The sequence below is a fragment of the Acipenser ruthenus genome, chromosome 37 (genome assembly GCF_902713425.1).
Source record: "Acipenser ruthenus chromosome 37, fAciRut3.2 maternal haplotype, whole genome shotgun sequence".
Classification (NCBI taxonomy): Eukaryota; Metazoa; Chordata; class Actinopteri; order Acipenseriformes; family Acipenseridae; genus Acipenser; species Acipenser ruthenus.
In genome coordinates this window covers 8,694,194-8,721,681 of record NC_081225.1, presented here as the reverse complement: position 1 = coordinate 8,721,681, position 27,488 = coordinate 8,694,194, and the positions used below count along the sequence as shown (strand labels likewise).

At 39.9% G+C, this 27,488-nt stretch overlaps 1 protein-coding gene across 3 annotated transcripts; it reads right to left on the bottom strand.

Annotated features, from left to right (window-relative positions):
- Nucleotides 1–1,109: 1,109 nt before the first annotated feature.
- On the bottom strand, nt 1,110–26,598 carry LOC117397729 (actin filament-associated protein 1-like 2). Of its 3 annotated transcripts, none has more exons than XM_033996548.3 (16): nt 26,417–26,598; nt 19,776–19,907; nt 18,084–18,164; nt 16,726–16,802; nt 11,072–11,168; nt 10,317–10,525; nt 7,388–7,564; nt 6,751–6,843; nt 6,483–6,570; nt 5,939–6,150; nt 5,241–5,377; nt 4,873–4,993; nt 4,286–4,385; nt 2,485–2,645; nt 1,850–1,936; nt 1,110–1,443 (listed from the first exon to the last, which is right to left on the bottom strand). In XM_033996548.3, the coding sequence occupies exons 1-16, from the start codon at nt 26,430–26,432 to the stop codon at nt 1,417–1,419; spliced, it is 1,815 nt and encodes a 604-aa protein (XP_033852439.3). In that variant the 5' UTR covers nt 26,433–26,598; the 3' UTR covers nt 1,110–1,416. The 3 variants fall into 3 exon arrangements, with proteins under 3 accessions (XP_033852439.3, XP_058864664.1, XP_033852438.3); XM_033996547.3 differs by having other exon boundaries at nt 1,111–1,443; nt 18,084–18,167; XM_059008681.1 differs by lacking the exon at nt 1,850–1,936 and having other exon boundaries at nt 18,084–18,167.
- Between the last annotated feature and the right edge of the window lie 890 nt (nt 26,599–27,488).

Below are 27,488 nucleotides of genomic sequence, written 5' to 3'. Positions count from 1 at the left end.
TCTTTGACAGAACGCTGAGGACTCCAGAAATTGCACTGCAGTTTGAGCAAATCCAGGTTTCACTATTATCTTAGCCACACCACGATCAGTACTTGAAGGTGTACATTTTCAAAGACAAAACTATACATTGTGTGGCAAAGTAGGGTTTGCTTCGTCACTTTCAGTTCCTTTATCACTGTCTTCTAATGAAAAAGAAACACTTCTCACAACAATAGATGAGTTTAACAAGGCGGTACCTGTATATTTATTCATGCAAAAACAAAACAAAAGTCTAATTCCACCAAGGAGCGCTAGGTAAACTTAGAAAAGTCCTTCCATGAAACCAGGTCTGCCCACAGAGGCCTCTCACCCAGAGGCAGACAGACAACCAGTTCAGTCCTGCTTTTATATACTTGATCACAGGCTGGTGCGTCTGATTATTGGCTCAATAGCCAATCAGCCCCAAGGCATTATGGGGGATGTAGTCCTGCTACCCTTTTTAACCCCAAGACTACATTTTCCTTTATCCTCCCCCTACTCTGTCACAATTGTCAAAGAGGACTAACATGGATTTCACTGGTGACGCAGAAGGCTTTGCCCTTGGACAAATGACCCCAGTAAATTTGAACTTTAAAACATGAAAGGTATCACTGGTGCTCTTAGCTTCCATACTGTGGTACAAGGTAGGATTCCACACACTGGATAATGTCTTTGTTGAGTTCTGCTGGTTTAGCTGCATGACTCTGGGGAAGTTCTCAGTTAGCATGTCTTGCCTTCCATGAAGTAACACACTGCTTTACTTCTAAGGTAATTTCACCCCAACAGTGTCTTTGGGGTCAAAGCATCTTACTGGCTGAAAAGTGTGTCAGTTATTAGGGGTGCTGGACAATCTGAAAGCAAGACTTGCAAACTGAGATTTGTTTAACCTAATGTAGTACCAGATATGAATTGAAAATACATGTGTTTCTTTCAAAACTACACGTTTGAGACCCTGTATGGTAAAAGGATGCTGAATGCTGAATGCACGACAGAAATGGATCTGAATAAATGTTTGGTAGCCGTGTGGCCATCAGACAGGGAGACCTTTTGTGACATTACATTTGCACTTTCCTTAGAAAAGAAACATTGAAAGAAACAGTCCTCTTGAAATGGTTAGTGATTTTAATTGAGGTGTAAGTACAGTATTTGTCTTTACTGATACACATTAATAAAAGCAATTACAGGTCACTCTCGTAAGACAGCCATTGCTTCAAAACAGACACAACATTAGGTGAAAATACCAATATAATACAAAGTTAAATGTTTAATTATTATAAAAAAAAGTACAAAAAACGAATGCATGATCCACATGCACAGTAATAATATATTCCTGCAATATATTCTTTCTCTTGCTAGGGCAAGCGGTAGATAGAGGTGAAGATAGAAGGGAGGACTGAACTAAACAGGAGCCTTTGTTTCCCATTCCTGTAAAAACAAAACAAAAATAAACAAGAGAGTTAAAAACAGATCAATCGGAATATTTAGCTTTAACGCCCAGGTGGTCTATTTTAATGATCTAAACTGTGGTGGAGCTAAATACCGCCACTCTTAAACTTTGTATTAATCCAGCTAGGGGTTCATCAGGAGTGATCTATTGATCCACTTACTAACATTACTACATACAATGTCAATCAAGCTTAGAATTGTTAAGGTGGCGTTATTAAGACTGACCACTGTAGATTATTAAAATAAGCCCCTGGCTCTCAAAAAACTGATCTGAGCTCAACCAACGTACAACCTTGTGTTGAGATTATTTTCGAAAGAAAGAGCAGGTTTTGTGTCTTTAAACCACAATATGAAAAAGCGTTACTAAATCAAGTGAAATACAAACCTTTCTTCTGAGAAAGGAAGAGGGGGTTCTTTTCAGTGAGCTTTTTGCAGAGACAGTTCGTCTCAGTAACGGACTCAGAAAGCTTCCCTGAAAAACACAACCAACAATAATACTAACGGTCAGCAATGCTGTTCAAATTAAAGGCAACACTTTTTAATGGATGTGTTATTGAAAATGTTCTGAATTAAAGTAATTAAGGAAATCAGGTTTGCGCCTATATAATTATATCTGAATTGCTGGCATTTGTTTTTATGAAGTGTTATTGATTCAAGGAAGGAACAACACAGGCCAACATTTGGGTTGTAAAATACTCTTCATTAGGGGCAGGAGAATCTGGCATTCTGACAATCAACTCCTTCAGATCCAGATTACAAGATAAAAATATTTCTAAAGAACAATCGCGCGTCTACAATGTAAAAGATTATTTTACAAAACACTGTGCTTGCTAAGACTCTCTCCTATAAACCGCCACCGCTGCAATCCTCCAGATTTGACCAGGAAAAAAAAAGCCTTGATTATTTTCACCACAACATCCCAAAATCTCAAGGGTAAAGAAGATCTGTGTGGTTTTCACTAGCAGGACTGACAGAGTGATTCTACAGTACAGTATTTGAATTGTTTTCTGTGTTCAATACCTCTGACCCTGTCGAGTTGAAAGCCAGCGACTGTCTGAAGGAGGTGTGTTTTACAGCCTTCCCCAGAGACAGAAGGTTCAATTCAGACCCTGCTTTCATCCGCGCTTTGGTTCTGCAGGCTACGTCCAGCTTCTGGACCTTCTCCTCCAGCTTAGGCAAGGCTTTTTTTGTCAGAAAAAAAGAGTTTAATAGATTACATGTTCAGATAAACTTGTTAGTGCTTGCACTAGTGCTGCACCCAGTCCTGGGGTTTAGAACTTCCCTGCTTTAGTTATATTACTGAAATGACCAGGAGTTTGAAAAAACCCTCCTCATCACAGCAGGAATAGGTAACACCTGAGGCAATTGGTTTATAGGACTTATTCAGACAGCTACAGGGAAGAGCATTTTATTTAAGGTACTCTTAGCTCCTGATCATTTATATAATATATTTAAGGTAGTTCCAAAATCCCAGTGCAGGGCTACTGTGAGTTTCAAGCCACGCTTTTAGTATAAATGCTATTCAGGATTTTTTTTAAACATTTACAGCCTTAAAAAGTGAGACAGTTTGAAACAGGACAACTAGAGGGGTGCAGCTGAAATGTCCCATTTCTAACTTTGATTTTGTATAGAGATGTTCCATTTACCACCAGTTGCAAGGGGGGCAGAAATGCCAGTTGCACACCCTTGTGGTCATTTCTAAAACCACACTTCCAAAAATATTTTCAAAGGAAATCCATTAGTTAAATGCACTAATAAACATGACAACCTTATGAAATGTCTTAAAATACATATATTTTAAATAATATGTTACACTGCAGCTTTAAGAGTCTATGAAATTGCTATATTAATTTCCAATGATATAGTGGCTTTTCACTCTATAATATAACACATGCAAAAATGTTTATAAAACAAGCAAAAATCATATCCAACCATAATTCAAATACATGCACTATCAAAAACAGATGTAGAATTTATTTTCCATTATATAACTACCCATATAAAAATACTAATGCTATATCATAGTGATGCCAAAAAGTTTGTGCAAATAATATGTTTTCCAATGGAAACATGAAACACTTTTGGTCTCATTTCAGTATACTATGACAGAGGTTCCCAAACTGGGGGCCGCGAGATGGCTTCAGGGGGCTGTAGCACATACAGAAAATTCTCTCCAAAATGACCCCACCAAAGCAATGCTTCCCAGACCAGGGGATCAGTTAATTGACACGAATGCTGCTGTGAGGTGCTTGGGGGTTATTTTGAATGCAACATTGGCATCCACCAGTTCCCTCGCTAACAGTACAGTACCATTTTACAACAGAGGAGGTGATTGTAAGGAGAACGAAATAGGCAATTATATGAATGCACTTTATAATTATAACATCATATTTTTTAAAATTATAAATCAATAAATACATAAATAAATAAACACAGGATTTATGCCAATGTATGGTTTTTCAGTAGACGCTTGTGATAATATGCTGTATTATATAGGCTCCAACATTCCGCTAAGAATGTTTGGGAGCCCCTGTACTATGATGCTGTATTATACAGGCTCCAACATTCCTCTTAGTTTTGTTTTTAAAACGCTGCAGGGCTTTGGAATGTACTCATTTTGATTATCACACAAAATCACTTTTCATTGAAAGTATAACATAGTTGTTTAGCTCCAGCACATTGCAGTATTAAGATCACCCGTTTGAAATGGATTTTATCTCATTAGATAACATATTCGGGAGCTTTCCAGCTCTGCAGTGTGAATTTTGGCAGAACTTTACCATCTCATGAACAGATTGAACAATAGACTGAAGATACTTACTTTGAGAAGTGTGTTTGGCAAACACTTCATTGTTGCCGTACCAGTTTGAATCTTTGGAATGCAATACAGCTGTTTGGGTATCATTTTTGGAGTTCTGGAACTGAACAAAAATAACATTACTGAGTGCTGAATCCGTCAGTCAACAGTTACCTCAACTATACTAAATGCTGATGGTTGAAATGCATTATACTACACAGCAATGGGCTCTATTCTCAAAATTTTAAGGACTGTTTTTAAGGAACGTTTTTGGTTAATGAGTGCTACGAAAATCTAGAAAAACCTTTCATGAACTTGCGTTTTGATTTAATTAAGCAAAGTGGGGTTTGACAGAAAATCAGTCCTTAACAAAACATTCCTCAAACGAGTTCTTCCAGTTTTGTGAATGGGATCCAATATGTATAACTGTTCAAAAATAAAACAATAGGGCTTGTTCAAAGAATGTTTTAAAGTTCTCATGGGCTTACTTAAAAACAGTTTAGAATGGTTTCATCAGTAGCATTTTTTTAAATTCATAAACATAGACATTCTTTAAAGCTTTGTGAATAGGATCCAGTGTAACAAAAAATGCATTAGTTAATATGAAATACCATGTGCTCTAAGACATCAGTGTTGGAGTATACTGGGTCTGCATGGCTTGCTCTGTGCAGCTGATGAAACGGGTCATCAATGTACATGTTGGGAGCTGGAAATCTGCGCCCCATTAGACCGCTAAAAGAGAAAATACAGTTCAATTTGATAAAAAAAGCAGTCTTTCAAATACATACATATCAGGATTGAAGTAAGATTCCTATTGCATAGCAGTTTCACCCATTCCAGGTTTTACTATAAGCTTGATTAGCCCTAGTGTATGGGTAACAAGCTCAGGTGAGTCTTATAAAACTCATAGAAAAACCAGGAATGGATCAAACTTCTATCTTTCCATCCATGCACACATACACATGCATACATACATTACCTGAATGAATGTGTAGATGTGGAGTGAGCTGGGAGCTCTATGTTGGTTGGTTCGTAGAGCAAACCTGATTCTGACTGGATTAGACTCCCGGCCTGCAGGAGATGAAACCAGCGCTCTTTGTGTTCTGCGGAGCTAGCCTGGCAGAAAAGAGGGAACATATTTACTACCACAGAAGAGAGCGCGTTATAAAACAGGAGTCACAGATGCTGAAGACGTAGGGCCTCTCACCCCCGATGCTATGATATATCAGCACTGTCATAACACAGTGCTGACAGGGGGACTAGCCAAGGTCTTTAAAACATGTCTCACCTCTCCTTGCTGTTGATATTTTTATTTTATAAACTTCATTTTCACTTCGACTCCTGTGAGGCACATTAATCTGGCCACAGCGCCAGTAAATGCTCATATTTTGTGTTACAGGTAACTGGCACTTCTCTGACCCCACATCTGTTCCCTATGGGCAGTAGGTGCATGGGCTCCTATTACTTGTATCACAGTGGGTCAGCAGCACTGGGACAGGATAAAAAACATACTATCGACAGCCAAACATAAATGGACCTTGAGACTGCTGAGAAACTATTTTGCTGGTCACCATTCCCTGTATGGTCCTTTTAAGGATACCACGGACCATGGCTGACAAAAAACAGACCTCCACTTGACAGCAGGCGTTCCCGTTCTGAGAATGGGGCCCACTGTACCTCTAGAACAGCCATGTCGGTGCCGTGCTGCGACACTGTGATCCTGTACCCCTGAGCCGTGTCCGGGCCGGGCCTGACCTCGCAGCCTGACAGGTGGATGCAGTACTGAGGGCTCTCGTCACACACGGCATCCCGGGACATTTGCAGGAGGTCATTCTCAACGTGGCACCACAGGCTCTGCCACTGGCAGTTCATCAGGACGTTGAGAAAACCTGAAAAACGAAATCAAAGAAACAGAGTTGTCAAGGGTTTACAGGTCAAGACGCTGCTGTACGTTATGGTTTTAAACAGGCCGTACAGGTAAATATCCTCTATCATTCTCTAGAGGTGGAACCCTCAGCAACTGGAAAATCTATATAAAATCAAAGAAGGGGACCGAATTTACAGCTGCACACCCCTAGTGGTCGTTACCTAAAAATGTGAATGAAAATGCTGAAATCTATATTGAACACATGACCTTCATCTAGGATAAGCTAGAAGGAGTTCCCCTGCTGTTACACTTCCCTCCCTGTATTACAGCCCCCTGGCCTGCTCATATTCTTACCCTTGTGTGTGATTTCTGTGCTGCTGAAAGCAGTAGGCTGAGCTGAACTCCTTTCATCTTCTGAATATGTGTGCAGAACTCCACTTGCCTGTAAGAGAAGAACATTAGCATACTACCACTGGATCTCACTCCTTGCTATGTCATTTTCAATAATAAATTGTCAATGCAAAAGACTTACAGGCTGCTACGATACTACGAGTAAACTGATGCCACTATAGCATATTCTCTAGTTGAGAGTGTGATCAAACATCAATAACATGTGACTTACCCTGCAAGAATCATGCTTGTCTGATTTTAGTAAACAGGATGAACCATGTGTTTCTTTTTCACTGCAGGAGGAACCGCGGACTTCTTCAATGATCTGATACAAAAACACACCAGCAAGCAAAGTTTAGGCTCCTCCGTCCTCCTTCTGGCTGTGTCCATAAAGCATGCCTGTCTGAAAGCATGCAAGTGATCTGCTGGAAACACATTTTATATTCTGCACTACCGTATCAGCCCAGCAGAGAGCACACTACACATATTATTCCAGTTTTAGGACGCAATTACTTTATACCTTTATACTGTATTAGGAATGCACAGTGAGTGCCAATGTGGCTCAGGTATTCCTTCCAACAATATCCAATAATTAAACCACTTAAAGCATATCCAGGTCTAAGTAAATCGTTTATTATTAGCCATCGCTTCTAGGACCTTTGTCCCTTGCGGTTCAAAAAAGAAAGCATCCCTAAAACTTCAGTTTGAGATCATAGGCATACGCCGCAGGTCTGCTATTACGTATGCCTACAATCCACGGAAGCTGTACACTAATCTTTCTACAGGCGCACAAACGGTCTTTAGCCGCACAGCTGCCCCCTGTGCCTCTCCGTTGTGATGGGACGGTTATACTGTAAACACCTCCAAACCTTCCTCCACTCCTCAGCCTGCTCGTAGCTCTGGAAGCCCATCACCACGGAGTCGGATCCAGACGTGACCTTCAGCTCGTGCTGCATCTTCTTGCTGTGCTTGGACTTGTAGACCACCTGGCAGCCTGGCAGGCTGAGCTCCAGGAGGGGCTGCAGGTCTTTCGCACACTTGTAGCACTGGGGAGCAAGCACACTGTTAGACAGAGCTGATTTGGAAATGTGCACACGAAGTGAGCTAATCTCTACTATTTACACTTCGACACGTATTGACTGTGCCAAGCTCACGAAGAAGAAGCACAGTCTAGAGCAGGGGTCTCCAACCCTGGTTCTGGAGAGCTACAGGGTCTTCTGGTTTTCGTTTCAACCGAGCTCTCAGTTACTTAATTGCACAAGTTATTGGCTTAATTAGCCAAGATTAACAGGTGTTCCAGATATTTAGCCACTGATGATGTAAAGACACCTATAAAACCTGCTGGATTGGGGCTCTCCAGGACCAGGGTTGGAGATCCCTGGTCTAGAGCAATGCAAAAATGAAACGTTTATATCACGTTTCCACCTGGCGCTGGACTGAAAATCAGACTTTCTCGTTTCCATCAGCAGCAAATCGAGATCAGACGGTTTTAAAATGAGGACCTCTTTGTCAGTCCCAGTAAGGATTGCGAGCTGGCAGGACTCAGACTCTCCAATAGACATACAAAAATGGATGTGCAAAAAAAGTTAACGGCTGAAATAATTTCACATTTGCTTTTATTTACCTTTACATCTTGAAATCCTGACGTGAAGCTGGGGGGATGCTTTGCCACCCCCCAACAGGTCAGAATGTATGGATAGTGGCCACATCTGAAGATGCAATGACATTCTATCCCTTTTACTTCGTTTCTAGTCGGGTCTTGCTTCTGCCCACCTCTCCAGTCATGTGACTTGCCCACTGGAATTTGAGGCCCAGAGTTTCTGACTAGTTTGTTTTTTGCTCCACCCATTGACCCACAAGGCTTTCCTATTAATTCTATTAGAAATCAAATACAGCCAGAAAGCACTTACAGGATTATCATGAGGTGAGGTGCCTAATTGATATCAGACAGGTAAAATAATCTTCTAAAATTACAACTGAAGGCAAGCCTGTGCATATTATTACATGTAGTAGTGTAATAGAAGCATTGAGAAAACATTATTATTGAAAAGCAAGAAGACCCATCATTAGAAAAACAAACGGATAACGGGAGAGCTTTAGTCCCGCAGCCTGCAAGGAAAGCAGGTGTTTCTGGGTAGCTAGCTATGTGAGGCTGGAAGCAGGAAACCAGTGTGATTAATCTGTCATAGTGATAAATAGTCGGTTAATTGAACACTCATTGCATCTCTAAAGGCTATATCCTACCATGTGTTGCTATTTTATAACAGTATATTATCTTTTCATATCCTAAAACCAGAGCCAACAGGATTTATTTTACTTTTTTTTTTCCCCTAAAAAATACTGTGCACAAAGTAAGGCTGGTTTCACAGATTAGCGCCGATCTCGGACTACCGTAATGTTACCTTAGATTAGGCAGTCCGCAATTAGCCCTAACACAAATACTGTAAAGCTATAAATATTTCAGACCAAAATATTTGGCAAATCACACCCATAAAACCTATTTTGCTCCAGAAATCTTACCAACCTGTTGCAATATACGAAGCATGTATTGTTAGTGAATTTGATATTCGTGATTTTTTTTTTCATATGCAAAAAACGCATTATAAAAGGCTTGCAAATATTTATGGCTTTACAGTATTACAGACACCTATAATAATATTGTGCTATTGTCTGTCTGACTCGGTCCAATCCCACAGCTCCAGGGTTTAAGCTGCTCACTAACAGAACTTTGCCAGCTTGAGTTGCATTGTTACAGCACTGATGGCTTCAATTACTAGTTTTTCTGCAGATGGAAATAAAAACAGACGGTCTGGTCGAAGAAGTTAAAAGAATTAGGAATAATTCAATTACTGTGGCCGGCCATAAAACAATATAATGTAAAAATAGAAAAAAAAAACCTAAAAAAAGCAGAAATTCAAATATTTGTACTTGGATATAGTTTTGGAATGTTTAGCGGACAAGGGAAAGTGCTATATTATATATAAGTAATTATATATAAAATAATATATAACTTATATATAACTAACCTGATGCTGGGTTCACATGTTTTCTTGAACAGAAGGAATCTGGCATATAATATTTTCGCTATACTGCAGGGGTGCCCAATCCTGGTCCTGGAGGGCCGATGTCCCTCCTGGCTTTTGTTGCAACTGTGCCCTAAATTACTTAATTGGACCAATCAAGCCCTTATTAGAAGCTTAATTGGTCCAATTAATCAATTTAGTGTACAGTTTGAACAAAAACCAGGAGGGCATCGGCCCTCCAGGACCAGGATTGGGCACCCTTGCTATACTGTATATGTCCCTTAAAAGAAGAGAGTTTAGTGTCCAAAGATATTACTTATGTGCTGTTCTCATTTTTGTTTGACTTTTTTTTTATCTAAATAAAATAGGCAATTGAGTTGCATCAAGTTGCATCCAATGATCTTGTTTTTTAAAAAGGGCTGCATATTAGTCTTATTAGTTTGGGACTGCAGATGGTGTCCCTCAATACAAGGATGGCCTTAATGTTAAACGTGGCTTTACACAGACGTCAATAGAAATCTGGACGGTATATAAGTGGCCTTAATTGTGAGGTGGTCTTTGTGCATGCAGGCCAGGGGTGGCCAACTCTGGTCCTGGAGAGCCACAATGGAATGATCAATGCCGAATGACCTGGAAAAAAAAGTTAGTGTTGACCAATTAAGAAAATAATTGGTTTAATTAAGTAGAAAACCAGAAGATTCTGCAGCTCTCCAAGACCAGGACTGGCCACACCTGATACAGGCAGAAGGGTGGGTGTGGCTGTGCAGTGATTTACCAGCAGCAGGTGGTTCCGGACGATGAAAAGCTGCTTGCTCCACTGCCCGAGCCACTTCTTCCTCCAGAGGAAGCCACAGATGCGGGACTCTGGCACGGGCCGCAGGCAGCTCAGAGAGGATGAGCACTGGATGTAATGAGCGCGGTCCTTCACATAGTCCTCCTCCTCCCCGTACGACTCGTAATGACTGCTGTCCGAGTCCACGCACTCTGCGAGAGGCACAAAGAGCAAAGTTCAATTTAGAGCTCAGATTACAATGGATAAATAGGCTCAATACCATAATGCCCGAAGGTTTAAACAGTAGTAGGTTGTTACTAACTGCGTAGTAAATGACATCACATACACGTTAATAGATTTAAATAGAAATATGTACAGTTATCATGGCATCGAAAAGCCTATAAGTATCGCCACTGTTTGTTTTCAAACACATTTTCTCTTGACAAATGTTAGACATGCCGAAACGTTGGGAAGTCATTTCTTTTGAGCAAAAACTTATATACAGTAGAGCAGCGTTTTGGCTAGCACTGTTAAAAACCCTGGCTGAATCGTTTGTCTGCTTGCCAAGATAAGTCAGGGATTTATGTTTTAGAGTATTTTTACAGCACCCTGGATTGCACTAACCGCCCTTCCTAAGAAATAGGTTGATGCCATCGAGGTAGACTCCCCGGTGCTGTAAAATGCTCTAAAATGTCTGGATGTGGCTTATTCGAGGGCACCTAAATGATTCAGTCCCTTGACTGAGCAGGACAGCGCACCTGTAGACTGACTCGCTGGGTTAAAAGGCTCTGCCTCTTCATAGCAGTCATCGTCTTGAGTTTCCGAGGAATAACAGGGGACAGCAGGCACAGCGTTCTGGAGAATACAAAAAGAAAATGTTAGATTTAGAACATAATAATGCAAAAGATATATATGTAAAAACAAACAACAAAAAACGCGCACGGTATTTTAAACAGTTATATTAAACATTTACTCTATTAAGCATATATTATTTTTTAGATTACGATATTGGAATATAAGAAATGTTAAGGTGAAATAAAGAATTTATCTAGTATACTTTTACCTTTTTATTTCACTATGAATTACAAAGACTATTACTACGCATTTTACAATTTTCACAGTTATGAACCAAACTCAGTTTTAGTGCAGACTAACACGGAAAAAAAACCCAAAAAGCAGGTCAAAATATACACCGTTCAAGCACAAAATATTGGGACAGCATATGCATTTACAGGAGCCTTCTATAGACCCACATATATGTAAAGAACTGAAAGCTACTTTTCAGAGCTGTTCAAGAGCCAACATGCATCAACGGAATCCCTTAAGCTTCCACACAACATGGTGATTTACTGGAATGTGGAAAACTACTATTATTTCCAAAGGTCATTTAGCACGCGGTCTAAAATGAGAAAAACATTCGCTTTTGGAATATGGAATATATGACAATGTCTATAGATTCTCTTGAGAATGTTGCTGGAATTTGTAAAAGCTACCTCGAGGAATTCAAAGTTACCACTTTTTTGGCTTCTAAAGACATGTGAATAACAGTTTAGTCTTTCATTTAGGGCTTTTATTTTTCTCTGCTAATGAAAATCCAAATAAAACCGTCTAAAAATAGTGCTTTCTCTCCTACCGCACCGATTGTAAACAAGCGATATGCCCATGGCAAAGATTTCTTACTCCCAAAAGTTTATCTGAAAAAGAAAGAAAACACAACCTTGTCAAAACTCTAAACCCAAACCAGAACACGGACTCCAGCTGAAAACGTTGATATCTTCCATTTCAGTCACATTATTTATTAAAACAGACTACTAGATTATACATATTTTTACACCACATTCTTTAGCCTTCAGCCTCGCCTTTCGAGGTACCCCTGCCAGTAAATGAGCTTGCAGATAAGTGGAGAGGCTGACCGTAGAGAAGCCATGGGCAGGATAGCTGCCCTCCCCCATTAGACAAAGTCAAAAAGCAGGTGGAGGCTGGGGAGGAGGAGGCAAACTCTGCCGCACAGCTGACTGAGTTCATTATCTTTATTATCCTAGTGAATTCCATCAAGAACACTCACTGTAGCCTGTATCCGAAATACTGGAAAACCAAATATTTATTTAGCAGTTTGCAAAATTTTCCTTCAGATTTCTAGAATACGTTTATATGTATGGCAGGGCTGCCTCGTGTTAACAGTTCTGTCTTCGGTGTCACAGCATCCTTAAAATGAGAAGAGGTAGCCTTACCTGATATAGACAAGTTTACTTTTTAAAAGCGTAGCATAGCTTAGGAAAGCATAGTGAAATACAAAAAAGGAAAAAATATACCAGTTCCTTATTTCACCTCAGCATCGATGATTGAGTTAAAGAGTTTTTGATTTCACATTATATACAACAGGCACGCATTGTAAAACACTGCTGCTTAAATGCTAAATGCATAGTATGCTAAATGCATAGTATTGCCTTGGAAAAGGCTTGCGAAACTGAAATCTCTATTCCTCCTGAATCCCCCACCCTCTCTCCCTCCTCATCCACCAAGAACCTCGGTGTCACCCTCAACCTCTCAGTCTCCTACTCTATTAAAACTTGTGGACTTAAAATATGAGATGTTTACTATTATATTCTCCAACAATTAGCCAAACTTACCTTTTAATAAAACTACTACATTTTAAAGACGATTGTTTTGAACTACAAGACTAGAACGCACTGTCAAACATTTAGTATTTAAAGATAGGAAATTTCTTCAGAAGAACTTAGCTGACATTCTCAATAAATAAGACATTATTTGGCGAGAGTTATCTTGCTGTCTTTGAGAAGCTTGACGTGCTGAAAGAACAATTAAATTGCCGGGCCCACCTTTGTTTAAATGCTAGCCAATTATTTGAGAATATGGTAATAACCTAGTCATGAGGGTTTGGGAGAACACACCCTGTAATACAGTGGACCTATCATAGGTGACATTTGGACAACAATGGTTGTTTATTGGATGTTAATGATTACTTGTGTGATTGGCTGTATTGAACTACCTTCCCATTTTCTCCTACAGATTTAAACCTGTGATTCTAATGAAACTTGCGCTTTATCCTAAAAAATTATCCTGAAAAACTCTCTCGCCTAACTTTTTGAACGCTGCTTACTGGAGAAGGTGCTGTTTTGACTAAACCCTAAAGACTGCTTTAGCTAAGAGATGGCGCTAGTAGAATACTTTCCTCCTTCAAGAGTCTATGTTAATTGTACATTAACCCTATAAGCACTGGAACAGGATCACCTAGCTTCGGAAGGACAAAGGACATTGAATCCCTCTCCTTCATATTTATTTCTACAAAATCTAGATAGATTGAGAAACAACGTTCATCGCTTGATTGTTGTTGTATCCGAGACTCCTTCGTAAACTTTTCCGGTAATTATGCAGTGCATAAAAATAGGAAATTCATTTTGTTTAAGGGTTTCTGCTGAAATGTGTTATTAATACATGTTTGAATATACTTTGAACGCCAGTTCGGACAATGCTCATATACATTTGTTAGTGATTATGTGTCTTTGGTTTACTTTTCAAGATGTGTCTGTATATTTTTGTCTGACACTTAAAGCGCTGATATTAGTATCTTTGAACCTAAAGGATATATTAAATATATTATTAAGTGAAACTTTAATCTTTGCATTTTAATGACATTTATTTACCTTGCATTGGGACCCTTCGACTTGCATTAAGATATAATAATGAATTGAAATACTTAACTGGCTTTCATTTCCCCCTAGGCATTTCAAATGAAATCTTACCAGATTTCAGGTAAGATTAAAATATACCTGGCAACTTACATTCACCCGTGTTGCAGGGGGGCAGGTTTAAGGGTTACACTCTGGTATACCAATGTGTACAAGCATGGCGGTAAACATCACGGTCCTAAGCACATTGTCTCAGTTTAAAATGTAAATTGAGAAATACCATGTAAAATAAAGCATATCTCACTTCTTAATTTCACTTTAAACTGTAACAAACAGTCTTTTGTGAAATCTTATAAAACTTTAAACTGCATACAGTATAAACACTTTTTTATATGCAAACCCTTAACTTTAAAAGTTTCTTAACCGTTTCAGTGAATTTTTTTGTCGAGGGAAGAAGGAACTCCTTTATTGAGTATACCTGAGAACAGGACAACATTTTATTTATTTTTTTTACATATATTTATCCACTCCCTCAGACTGGGACCTAGGAGTCCTGTGATCTTCCAACATGACTTCCGACAGTATATAATGTATATACAGTATACAGCACTATGACCTTGAGGTCTCTCCAGGACTGAAAGGGTTAAAGGGAGAAAGCATGCTTGGCAGCTCTATAGAAACTTTTTAAAAAGTACAGAAAAAGATACGCGAAGTGAATGACAACAAGAATAGATATTTTAGTTGCTCATGAAGAAAAAATGAGTGGTGCATATTTGGTTTTTTTCTCACACATTTTGTGCACATCTCTATAAACAGTGCTGTTGGTTTCTGCCACCATCCTGCCCAACCCAGCAGCAATTACCAGCCGTGTCCCAGTCCAGTGAGATTATCTCCGCGCTCCCGTGGAACAGTGCTTGATTGTGTCTTTGATAGTTTCCCCAGTGTGTGGGTGTTCTGCCTCTAACACGTTATCATGGAGACATAAATAATTAGAGTATGAAAAGTGACTTCCTCTCCGCAGGCCAGTCTCAGAGAATCACAGCGTGCTGACGGAGTGCTCATGACCTCTCATATAAACACTGCATTCCCTTTCTCAAACATAATGCCTCTCTGAAACGCTTCTCCCCTTGATAGCTGGGGTAATATGTGACTGTGGGATGCTTTGGCATTGTCTTCAGTACCTTATCAACTACACGTCAGCATCTTAACACAGACAGATTTCTGTTTTTTTTTCTGTCTCCTAGGGATTGTCTACACATGCAGACAATCCCTTCAACTCAAACTGCTGGTGAAATCTGTATAAGCTTTCGGACAAAAAGTTGAATGTCGAACAAGGAGATTTTACTGTTGCTATCGGTGTTCCCTGGAAATAGCACACATTAACCGAATGACTGTGCTGTAGCTCCTTTTTCAGCTTAGGCCTGACAGAAATAAATGCTGCCTTAGCTGTATTTTCGAATGGTTATGGTAATAATTATGATTTTCATTCACATTGAGCCTCAGCAACAGGCGCAGTAAGTGTTCTTTCTTAATTTCCCGGATGCTGCTTTCACTGTCCTTCACCATACCTCAATAAACTTTAAAAGGGGACTTTACTGTACGATATTGAAAAGAGGCACTTATTTGAATGTACTGGTAATTAACACTTGGGTCACTGCCTATACCTTGTTAAGTATGCATGCTAAACTATAATGAAAAGTCTTGGCAGGGAATCTTTTCGTACCCTATGGAGTGCAGAAAAAAGATTTAACATTCCTAAAATCAAATAAAAAAAACATTAGACTGAAGGCAATAAACTATTTTTGGTGGATAATACAGTTGGATAATCTGCTAGGGCATGTTCTAAATTCTAGTATTTTCTGTGTATCGTTCTGTTCTCAAGTTGACTGCGTGCACTCTGACCCAGTGCTTGTGTACTCATCCTCCTCGCTGAGGGCTCTGGGTACACCTCCCTAAACCACAGCTCACTCCTTTCATTACCGCAGCCGCGCAACTTTGTATTGCATATGCTGTTTGAACAACTGTCGACCACTCAGCATTTATATCCTTTTACAGACGCCTTCTAATTATGGTGCACCGCAAGGTTTGATTGGGTTTCAGCCATTCCCAAGAACAAACCCGCTGGTCTCTCGTTCTCAGAATTTATTAAACACTGAAGACAAAGTAGCTTCAAATGTCCCTCTTCAGATGTCTGCAATCATACTGTGTGGTTCTTCCTGCAGTTACTCAAATACTGCGTCTAAGATCAAGCCTACATGTTTACTGCCTGACAGGCATGTAGCTGAGGAGCAGATCCTGAACTCATTGTCAAAGCACCTTCAAACAAAACCGAATTTTAGTAACTGCAATAACTCTGAATGATTGCAAACATCACAAAAAGGTCCTAACTCTTTTACCAAGCCCCAGTGTGTCTGAACTTGGACACATAAGAGTGCTTGCCTGTTTGTTAATGTTAATAAAGGGTTTAATATGCAATTTGAATATGAATGCATCACAAATTCTCACGTTAGTTTACATGCAAAAGCATTTAACTAACTGAGTGCACCACCAAACAATGCTAAAGAATGGAAACAGACTAGCTAGAGCTGTGAAAGAACAGTAAGATCTATGTAAAGCACTGAGCCATTCTTGGGTGGAATAACCCTAGAAATGAACCTAGTAAGAATACGTACTCAAAGTCAACGGCATCCATCAATGTCTTTGCCATGATTTGAACACAGTTGCTAGTTATCAAAAGATAACCACTGCTGATTCCAACTCACCACTCTCAGGAGCCACTCAGCTGATGAAGAAGAGGGTTCTGAATGTTCACTGTCTAACGTGCTCAGAAGATGGCTTCCTGTATGAGAAAATATACATTAGTAATAAGCCGATTTTCATCGGAAAAGCAATTAAAAAAAAAAAAAACTTTCCACTTGGTGGATGCATTTTTAATGAGCAGCAGTGTGGAGTAGTGGTTAGGGCTCTGGACTCTTGACTGGAGGGTTGTGGGTTCAATCCCCAGTGGGGGACACTGCTGTTGTACCCTTGAGCAAGGTACTTTACCTAGATTGCTCCAGTAAAAACCCAACTGTATAAATGGGTAATTGTATGTTAAAAATAATGTGATATCTGTATAATGTGAAATAATGTATAATGTGATATCTTGTAACAATTGTAAGTTGCCCTGGATAAGGGCGTCTGCTAAGAAATAAATAATAATAATAATAATGAATTGGTTTTAGTGCACGCCAAGGCTGTCTGTTTTAGACACTGCAGAACTGATGCAGGTTACCTTCACCAGCTAGACAGTCGCTGCTTTTCCAGCCATCCCTTGATATTTACCCAGAGAACTGGGAAAGATTTTCACACGAAAAGGAGACGAAGGTTTCAGCTACTGCCTTCATCAGTGGAATCATTTCAAATAGGTATAAATGCCCATAAATGAGCTAGAGGCTGACTGTAGCGAAGCCAAGGGCAGGGGGGCAAGATAGCTGCCCTCCCTCGTTTGACGAAGCCAAAAAGCAAGTGGAGGCTGGGGAGGAGGAGGCGAACTCTGACGCGCAGCAGGGACATTATAGATTAAGGTAAAATATAAATCCTAGGGACTCCCGAGTGGCGTATCCAGTAAAAGCACTTGCGTAGAGTGCAGGATGCGCTCTATAGTCTGGACGTCACCATGTTCGAGTCCAGGCTATTCCTTTGCCGACCGAGGACGGGAGCTCTCAGGGGGCGGCACTCAATTGGTCTGGCCAGGCGCCTGTAAGCTGCCCAGAGCTGCGTTGTCCTCCAACGCTGTAGCTCTGGGTGGCTGCATGGTGAGTCCGCAGTGTGTAAAAAAGCAGGCGGCTAGCGGCACACGCTTCGGAGGAGAGCGTGTGTTCGTCTTCGCCCTCCCAAGTCAGCGCAGGGGTGGTAGCGGTGAGCTGAGCTAAAAAGAATAATTGGACAGTACTAAATTTATCTAAGTGATAAAGTGAGTTCCCTGGCAGAACCACCGCTTTGTGTAATTGACACACTCATTTTTTACACCAATAGGTCAAAAACCGACCCTATGCTGTATTACAGTCTGATCTTACTTTATCAGTTCTTGGAACTGTGAATTCTAGAGGGAAAATGTGAATGGAAACAATTGTCTTACCGCTGTCTGGCACCTGAGATTCGCTGAGGTCACTGTTTGTAGCACCAGAGGGGCAGTTCATTATCATGTACTCTGCATCTTCTGCTGCAATAGAAGACAGACCCAGCACAGCATGGGTTTAAGGCTGTGTTTCCATTAGCACCATGAATCCAGGCTGTAAAAGCACGTTTCATTCCAAAAACAAACCGAGACTGCCAAACATCAAATAAATAAATAAATAAACAAGTAAAAGACCAGGGCTGCATTTTCATTTTTAACCCCTGAAGGTACAAAAGGAAATGAGCGCTTGTTCAAACGGTTTCTTCTTAAGATACATTTGAGAGCGACTCAAGTATTACAAGGAGGAGACTGACAATTTGGATCCAGCCTGTCAGTACATTTTAAATCCTGTTTTGTGCACCTCATTGCAAAAATAAGAAAGTTAGCATCATTTTATTTGTGGGACACACGTGTCAATTGTACCTTAAAGGGTCAAATAAGAAAACCATCAGATTCTTTCACAGGCGACTCATTTACTGATTAATACTGCCTAATTGTTTTCTTTACAACACACTATTTGTGTGTGTGTGTGTGTGGTTGTATGTGTGTGTGTATTCGTGTGTGTGTGTGTGTGTGTGTGTGTGTGTGTGTGTGTGTGTGTGTGTGTGAATTGCAATATGCTAAATACATTAAGATTCTTTTTCTATACTGGTGTAGTGATTCAGCCAGAGCTGCACAGTAATTCAAGCAGGACCCGTGTCCAGCGATTAAAGTAATTCACCATCGAGAAATGATTGATCATTCTCCTGCTCCCCCAGACGTGAGGAAACCTGGCTTCAGTCTGTCTTTTATAAGCATTGAGGGACCTGCTATCTGCTGCATCTTTTTGCTTCTGGAACTGCTGCAGAAGAGCGGGCTTTGAAGCTACTAGGAATTCAGATTTTCTTCTGCCCTTCAATCTCTAGATTTTTTTATTTCTTTAGATAAAATTAACAGTGTTATTAATTTGCTCCGGCAACTGAATGATTTGAGGAATTTATGGACGCCACTGTCCGCCCCCAACAAACAGATTCCTGTAGCAAAGCAGACAGACAAATATGTATTTGATATACTGTATATTCAACATATACTGCCTGGCCACTTTATTGGGACCTGTCTACCCAATTGGATTTGGCATCGCCCTGGTGTTGGGCATGTTCTCCTGATATACCCTGGCTCCCTTGAAGGACAAATGAAGGCTGTAGTTTATTTAAGCAAAGTTGTGAATCCAGTCCACCCAAAAATGCTGCACTTGCACACTGGTGGTAAAGGCTACGTACACTTGAGCATGTTTGGGATGAACTTGGGATGATCATCACAATCCTCTGCCTACTGCTCTACTCCACATTTGTGAAATATTAGACTGAATGGATTAACATCCCTAAAGACACCTTCCAGCACCTTGTGGAGTCTATACCATGTTGTGTTAAGGCTTTGATCGGGGCAAACACGATGGTCCAACCCATAACTAGGTACAGTTCCTAATAAAGTGGCTACGCAGTGTATACTGCAAACAAATAAGGCAAAGCTCACTGCTTGTGCTAAAGCAACAGAATTCATGATATAAAAAGGAACAATGAAAAAAAAAGAATAATGAATGAATCTTCCAGAGTAAAATATGAAAAATTGTCAATATCTTATACAATTTAATGAAGAAACGCTCTTGACACTTACTAGGCTGGTCCTGCAGTTTGGAAAGCAGGTCTGAGATGGACTTCTTTTTGGCTTGAGCGATGTAGCTCAGATTCTCACGGTCCAACACCAACAGAAAGGACTGCAGGTCAGAGATGAGCCGGTTTAATTCCACTGGAAACAAGAAAGAAGTCTGTGGCACTAGTGTAAGAGACAATCTGTGATCCCCAACAAACACTGTTAATCACAACACTGCAACAGTGTACGGCTTCTAGAATGACAAGGTGGCAGATAAGGGCCGGTTTCACATCTAGAATGACAAGGTGGCAGATAGGGACCGGTTTCACTTCTAGAATGACAAGGTGGCAGATAGGGGCTGGTTTCACTTCTAGAATGACAAGGTGGCAGATAGGGGCTGGTTTCACTTGTAGAATGACAAGGTGGCAGATAGGGTCCAGTTTCAAAATCCAGTTCAGTTATATAGAAGAAAATTCATTGAAAGGATCATTTTAAAAATAATGTAATTATTTAGATTTAAAAAATGATTTAGCCGAGCTGATTTCAACAAAACTATAATGTTCTGTCTGTAAATATTTTGTAAAACAGACAGAAAGAAGATATCTTGCTAGCTGGCAGCCTGCTAAATGCTAGAATCTTGTTTTGCGAAACTTACCCCAGATTTTAAGGAGTTTTTAGTTGGTGTCCCTGCACCTTAAACAACACACTCATGGGATATTAGACTTTATTAATTGGGGTTCCACACAAAATCTCATTGTATAAGACTGTGAACCAAAACTAATTTCAATACTACATTAAAAAAGACTTCTAGTCCAAATGTGTGTCTTTGACTTTTATATTATTCTTTTAGTATGACTACATCTATCACCACTGAGCATTTTGTAGCTAAAGATGAATCTTTTCAGAATGTAAACAAGGCCTGTCTTCTGCTGAATTTGAGGAGATAGAGAATGAAAAGTGATAAAAAGATATTTGAAACAGGAAAAGGATTTGCACTAACAAGCACAAACGATAACAATCTGCATGTAAATGGTTAAACCCCTGTCAACACACACAGCACAATCCCACTTATGTTATTACAGTAAACAGCGATCAGCAGAGGGTTAAGTGGGAGAGTGTGTATCAGAGAAGCATTGTGTTGCTGCCCCTGTATATATTATTTTGTTAAATAATCCATTCTGCCCCGGCACGGCTACAGAGACATTGTACTAAAACAAGTGACTTCTTATCACGTTCAATGGCCTTTAATTTCTCTATGAAAAGAACGCCCAAGTCTCAGAGAATCACTCTGAATGAAGCCCTCAGACCACTAACACCAGAGTATCCTGCACACTACTCAATTGTTTTAGCATAATTCAGGCAGTTCTGCAGCAAAACAGCTGAAGCTGCTCCAGTGACTCACTTCAAGTTACAGGCATTCCCGCATCAACCCAAAACAGCCTAATATGGAGACTCAAAACCACAAACAAGAGGGGGACTGGAACATTCTCAAAGGAGTTCTTGTACTCCGAATTCTTCTTCACATAGGGCCGATATTTTGGGCTGCTGGTGGGCTTAGCCTATCCTCACTGGCAAAACACATCATATTCAGGGTGACCATGCAGCAGACTAGACAGATGTGTTAATCCAGATTGCAACCTTAGATCCATCTGTCCTCTTTACTTCTGTACTTAGTGGAAATGCACATTTGAACATGCACTGAGATGATGAAATATATCCAAATATATTCAACATATTGATGTTATTATCCAAGTTGCCTTATGGTTAGCTCTGGTTGCTCACCCCTGTATTAAAGTGTACCATACGATGTATAAACAGGGGCTGAAGGACACATTTGGCGTGTTTATCAAGGTCTTCCATTGCAATTAGCTCACTTTTAGGAAACAGAGAATTGGGCTGGTTATGTTAATTCAAGAATGCTTTTGACCTTTTTGTTCCTACTTTTGAAAAATTGAAATTCTTATTTTTCTTTCATATGAAATTATGCACCCTGAAATTTGGAGAAAAACTCAGTAGTGTCACTTGAATAATCTGTTTTTTTCTAAGGTAGGTTTAAGGGGTGTACTAGTAATGATCTCTATAGTGTAAATATAGCATACTGCTGCAAGACAATAATGTACACAATTATGAATGGCCAAAAACAGTATGGCCTAGAATGCATTTAAGTAGAGACACTTAAAAAACAAATAATATGAATGATTTATGAATGAAAATCTCATTATTAATTTTAATTATCACAGAACTATTAAAGCAAAAGAACATCAGTTTTTTTTTTTAAATAATCTATCTAATCTAGTTAGATGCCAGGTAATCCAACTTGAATCTTGTACTGATTTTTAAAAAAACACGCTTGGAATAAAATATGAACTATCATCTCGTTTTCTAATATTCAGAAATCTGACCTTCCGCATGGCTGTGTTTATGCACCCAACTGTGTTGTCGTGTCTTGCAAAACAACTCACAGAGAATTCATTCAGTGCAGTCCAAGGCACGTGCTGTGTGCAACCTTTCTTTTCTTTCAAAACAAAATGAAAAAAAAATAATTCAGTAATTAACAAAGCTATGATTTAAGAAGGACATTTTTCACATTTTGGAAATGTTTGTAAAGCCCACTCAGTTTTCTCTAAACACAGGGAAGAGGCTAAAGTTTTTTGTTCTTTCCACCATAACCCTCGTTCTGCATCAGTGGTGGAACTCTTGTCGACAATGAATTCCATAACATTGCTATAAGGAATCTGTTCAGCTTGACCGCTACCATGTAAATAATACCGACATACCATATTCTCTATGCTTTCCACACTCCGCTACCATCATATACAGTCAAACCCGCTTAATATCACTTCAAAGCGACTGACAGCATAAATGATGACAATAAGCGAAGTTGACATTATCAGGAGTTTGTCAAGAACCTAACAAACTAAACGACCGCGTACACATTTAAACCAAGAACATTTCTCTTCTAAGTCCTCGTACTTGCTTGTACGCATTCTTTTGGTAGTAGAAGCCACTTGAGAGTTGTGATCATAGGCACTCAGGATTGCATTCCTGTTTTAATAACCTTGAGTGTCAACCAAAGTGATATATTATAAGGAACTTGTCTCCATTGACTCCCATTATATCAGCTGGGTGATAATAAGTGTGGTGCGATATTAAGCGGGGTGGACTGTCTATTTTCTATTGGTTTTGAAGCCATCAGCTCACCATATCATATTAAAGGCTGCAGTCACTAATTCCAGCCCAAGTAGACCAACAGAAGTTGCTCAACCTCAGGCTCACGTCAGCTTTAAAGGAACATGAACGTTATTGTCAAGCCCATCTCCTGCAACGAGGTTCCCAAAATGGGCGAACTTAAGACACAGGACTGCCTCTGGAACCCTTTTCCCCGTCACATGTGGTTGATCATCAATCACAGATAGAAGAGACACCTCCCCAGGGCCCAGCTGGAATCACCCTGAAGTATCAACCTATTGTTTTGTTCAACTTAACCTGTATAGAGCAGGCCCTTTAAACATGTCTGTGTCACTTACCTGCCCTGTCAGTTAAGCAGCATGCCAGTTAAACAGTGCAGACTGCATGCTGATAATAAGCTTGTTAGGTTCATGCATGGTCTGTTGTATCATTGTAGCTTCCTTTCTGTTTAAAAGCTGCATTTTGATATGTCACTCGTCGTTCTTTTTAAGCATGATCTAGTGCCAAGTCTGCTTTGAATCCCACGTTAACACCTTTGAAAGAGGACGTCACCTTCCGGGAGTTTGAAACTAAAGAACTAAGCAAACCACCCAATTATGCCGGGGCAAGTGTCTCTCGACATCTTAATGAGCTGGGAATGCTCCTTCTCACCACTTGAGAGATTTCGACACAACGTCCTGGACAGGGCATGTGACTCGGGCACCCTGCTTTCAAGTGTTTACAACACAAAGCAAACAGCGCTTACAGGGACATGTCTCATAATGTAATGTATTAGGTGAAAAGGCACATGAAATTGGCAAGATCTTATATAAGGTAATATGTACAGCTATGGCCATAAGTTTTGCATCACCTAGAATTTTAGGATTGCGACATCATTTAAAAACAAAAATAACTATATGAACATAATTTTGATATTTTATTTAACATCATGTAATCAAAGAAACTACAAAATGATATCGCAAGTCATAATAGCAGTACTGTTTTTTCATGTTAGATTTTGAAATGCCACATTTTTTCCATTTCTGCAACATAATTAAAAACATTTTATCAGTGCAGTAACAGTCAAGCGAGATCTGCTGAAGACATTGCCATTCACAGAGGACCCTGGTGCAAAGCAACACAGAAATAATCGCCAACATTGAGTTTATGCTTCTCTTTTGGGACAGTTATCCTGGGTTTCTGTGTGTTGGGAGCGCCCACCCACAAGCTTTATAATGGCATGGAAATGCCACAGTTCCATCTGCACTATGAAACCAGTCTGTAAAACTCAATCTCCTCTCATTCCCAGTATCAAACTGGGGCTGCAATCGGTTCCATCTGCAGCCTGCCATCTTCAATCCAATCTGCAACTGACTGTATCACGTTTTTGTGTGATGCCACTTCTAAATGAATTCCCCAGCCTCCAATATAACAGAATCCACAGCCTTCATGTTCAGCCTACATGTCTTTTTTCTACAATCAAACCCTTAGCACTGGACACTTATTAAGTTTGTTGGAGAGAGCGAGTTCTGCCAGCCTGCAATCCTAACTGGGGCTGAGGGAGTTCCAATTGAAATGGATTTGATCTCGGTCTGCTGCTGATGGAAACGAATGAGCTACAATGATTCCAGCTCTTGATTGAATGGTACCATAGTTAGATTTTCTTATTATGATCTCAACCAATACACACTGATAAGCCATTCAGGAACCATGCTACCAGATCAGTACAGCTGACTACCCAATCAGGACCACACTGCAGTATTTATTCCAATCCCACAGTGTTGCCATTGCTGGTAATGCTAATGGGTCTGCCAGAGTAATACAACAGAAACCCAATAGTACACCAATAGTAAAGGATGCTTCTTGTTCTACGCCACACTTTCTGACAGCGCCTTGATGCTTAGACACCTCCCTAATGCTTTGCAATCTCGCATGTTTACTCCACTTGACTGATTTTACAATAACAAACCCTAAACGGTTTTGTATAACAGATCTCAGACACTGTAAGGATTCCTCTGTTTTAATGAAGTTCTTTGGAAGAGCAATGAGGGAGCTGGGAAGGATCACTCCCCCACTCACTGTGTTCAAGGCAGACACTGATTCACTACCACCTGGTGCAAGCTGGCTACAGACATGTACCGTCTGACTTCCAACACCGTGACCGTTAACAAAGACAAAATCCACCGCCACGTCTGTAAACACAAAGAACAAACACTGGGACCTGCTCCGGTTAGACTGTATGTCAAACTACTGTATTGATGTACGTAAAGGGTGACATGAAGACTGCCAGCCTCCTCTTCAATATCCACGCTATAGAGCAGCCCTCGCCTCCGCGTTGGTGCACTTTAGAGTCCCCTGAGCTTTCTTTACCGGACACAGTTTAATAATCGTGTAAAATGATCACGAACAATGATGTCATATCGTTTTCAAATCGGCTACGTTTTCTGAAGCTGCAGCACAGCGGCAGTTTTCTGAAAAGATACCAATCATCTGAGACTTCCATTAGTTTTACATAAACAGTTCTGCGGACTCAGTCTCTCTCTGGGGATTTGGAGGGGGGGGGGAGGGGGGGTGTATTTCCGATTACTGCTCTGAAGCTATTACATACATTCCTTTACAATGATACAGCTGCAAACTCGACTCCACTCCGTAAGACAGAGCTGGCTGCAACAGAAGCTTCTAAGCATGAGGTTGAACGCCGTGGCAGAATCGCATAGCTTATAATATCTGCTAAATAAATATCTAACAGCATCTGTGGTCAGAAAAAGAAAAAGAAATCCTGTAAGATAACGTCTGCCCAGTACCCGATGTCAGTCTCTTCCAGGAATCTCGAATGATCTGTTGTTAGCACAAAAACATTACGCTGCAGTGTTTATGTAGTTTAACACAACAGTGAGGATGAAACGCAGTGTGTTACTCAGCAGCTTGCTAAATACTATGCACTACCCGTATGTGTGTTCAAAATACGGTATAATGCAGTGTGCTTTAAAAGAAAAGGCTAATTTGTATGTCCTTTGTCCAAATCAAGTCTCAAACATTGCTAGTTTTATCGTACGGTGTTTTTCCTTATTCTCCTTAGGTTATATAACATCTTAAAGTAACTCTCGAGATGATGAGTCGTGTCTCATTACCACCAATTTATTTAATAATAATAATAATAATAATAATAATAATAATAATAATAATAATAATAATAATAATAATGTTGTTACGATATTAACCGTACCGCTCATTGTAGTCCCTCTCCATCATGCTTTAAAAAATCAAGCTGGCCAAAAACTTTATTTATGCAAAGGATGGCGACAAAATGCAAGCACGCAAAGACGAAAAGCTGCAGAATCATTCTTTCTGACAACAAAAACACAACAAAATAAAAGCTGAACACTCTGTGTCACTCTTTGTCAATTACAGATACTTTCTTAGACCTTGTAACTCTTTTCCGTTGGGTATTTATTAGCAAAACGTTCTCCTTTCCAAAAAAAGTAGCGAAAGTTTACCTTTTTGTTGGTCCATTGTTGATACGATTCGAGAATATGCAACAACACCGTGTCTCTTCCAGATGTCACATACTAGTACACTCTTGCGTATACTCTGCGCTCCTTGTGGCTGTCAGGTCTGCTTAGCGTCTGAATGAATTGCAGTCAAGCAGACTAGCTACAGACAGCAACGCGAACAGAACTCCCCCTCGCCTGTCTTCAGAATGGTTACAGCACTGTGCGCACAGACCCCTGAACCAACATATTTCAGGAGGGACATTTTGGGTAAAAAAAAAAACAAAAAAAAAAATCCTAAAGTCTCCAGCATAGTGCCATCTAAAGGAAAGCAAGCCGCTTACAAATTCTGTGATGCGGGTATTGCAGTATATAAAATAGCACCACCGTTACGTGGGCAGCTATGTAAAATACTACTACAACTACTACTACTACTACTAATAATAATAATAATAATAATAATAATAATAATTACCCTACTACCATCTGTCCAGAAACTACCATTTGTTTAATTACATTTCTGTTTTGTAAAATGTGTATAATTATTTCCCTAATTGGATTGCTTTAAGATACAATATTGAAAATTACAAAACATTTTTTTTACTAACTGCATTTAGTGCAATTTATTCCACAATTCACGATTTAAAATAAATGATCTGTAATAACAGTTGTTGCCTATAATAAGGTAATTCTCCTATATCAGTTACCATGTGCAATTACTGGACATAGAAATGGAAACACCTGCCCTATGTAGCAAAAACGTAGGTGTTGTCATTTATTGTAATGCAAATGTGTGCATTTCAGGGATGGAAATAAGACTCTCGTTGCATCCATTTCTGGTTTTACTACAAGTTTAATAAGACACAGTGAGCTTGTTACCTATACACTGTGGCTAATCAAGCGTGTAGTAAAACCTGGAATGGGTGAAACTGCTGTGCAATAGGAGTTTTATTAACATCCCTTTATCTGTTGCAAGTTTCAGGCTCATGGGATGAAAATATAAATTGAACAGACTTTGTAAGAGGGGAGATGGTAGATGCGTGCTTGACAGATATGGTAGATGCTTGTTTGACAGGTA

Bases quoted from the DNA above. Each gene is read 5' to 3' on its own strand.
- LOC117397729 (XM_033996547.3), bottom strand. The intron at 18,168-19,775 runs GTAAGTGTCAAG...CTTCTATTGCAG, and splicing joins CAAACTGCAGGACCAGCCTA to CAGAAGATGCAGAGTACATG. The intron at 1,444-1,849 runs GTTTGTATTTCA...TTGTTTTTACAG, and splicing joins CTTCCTTTCTCAGAAGAAAG to GAATGGGAAACAAAGGCTCC.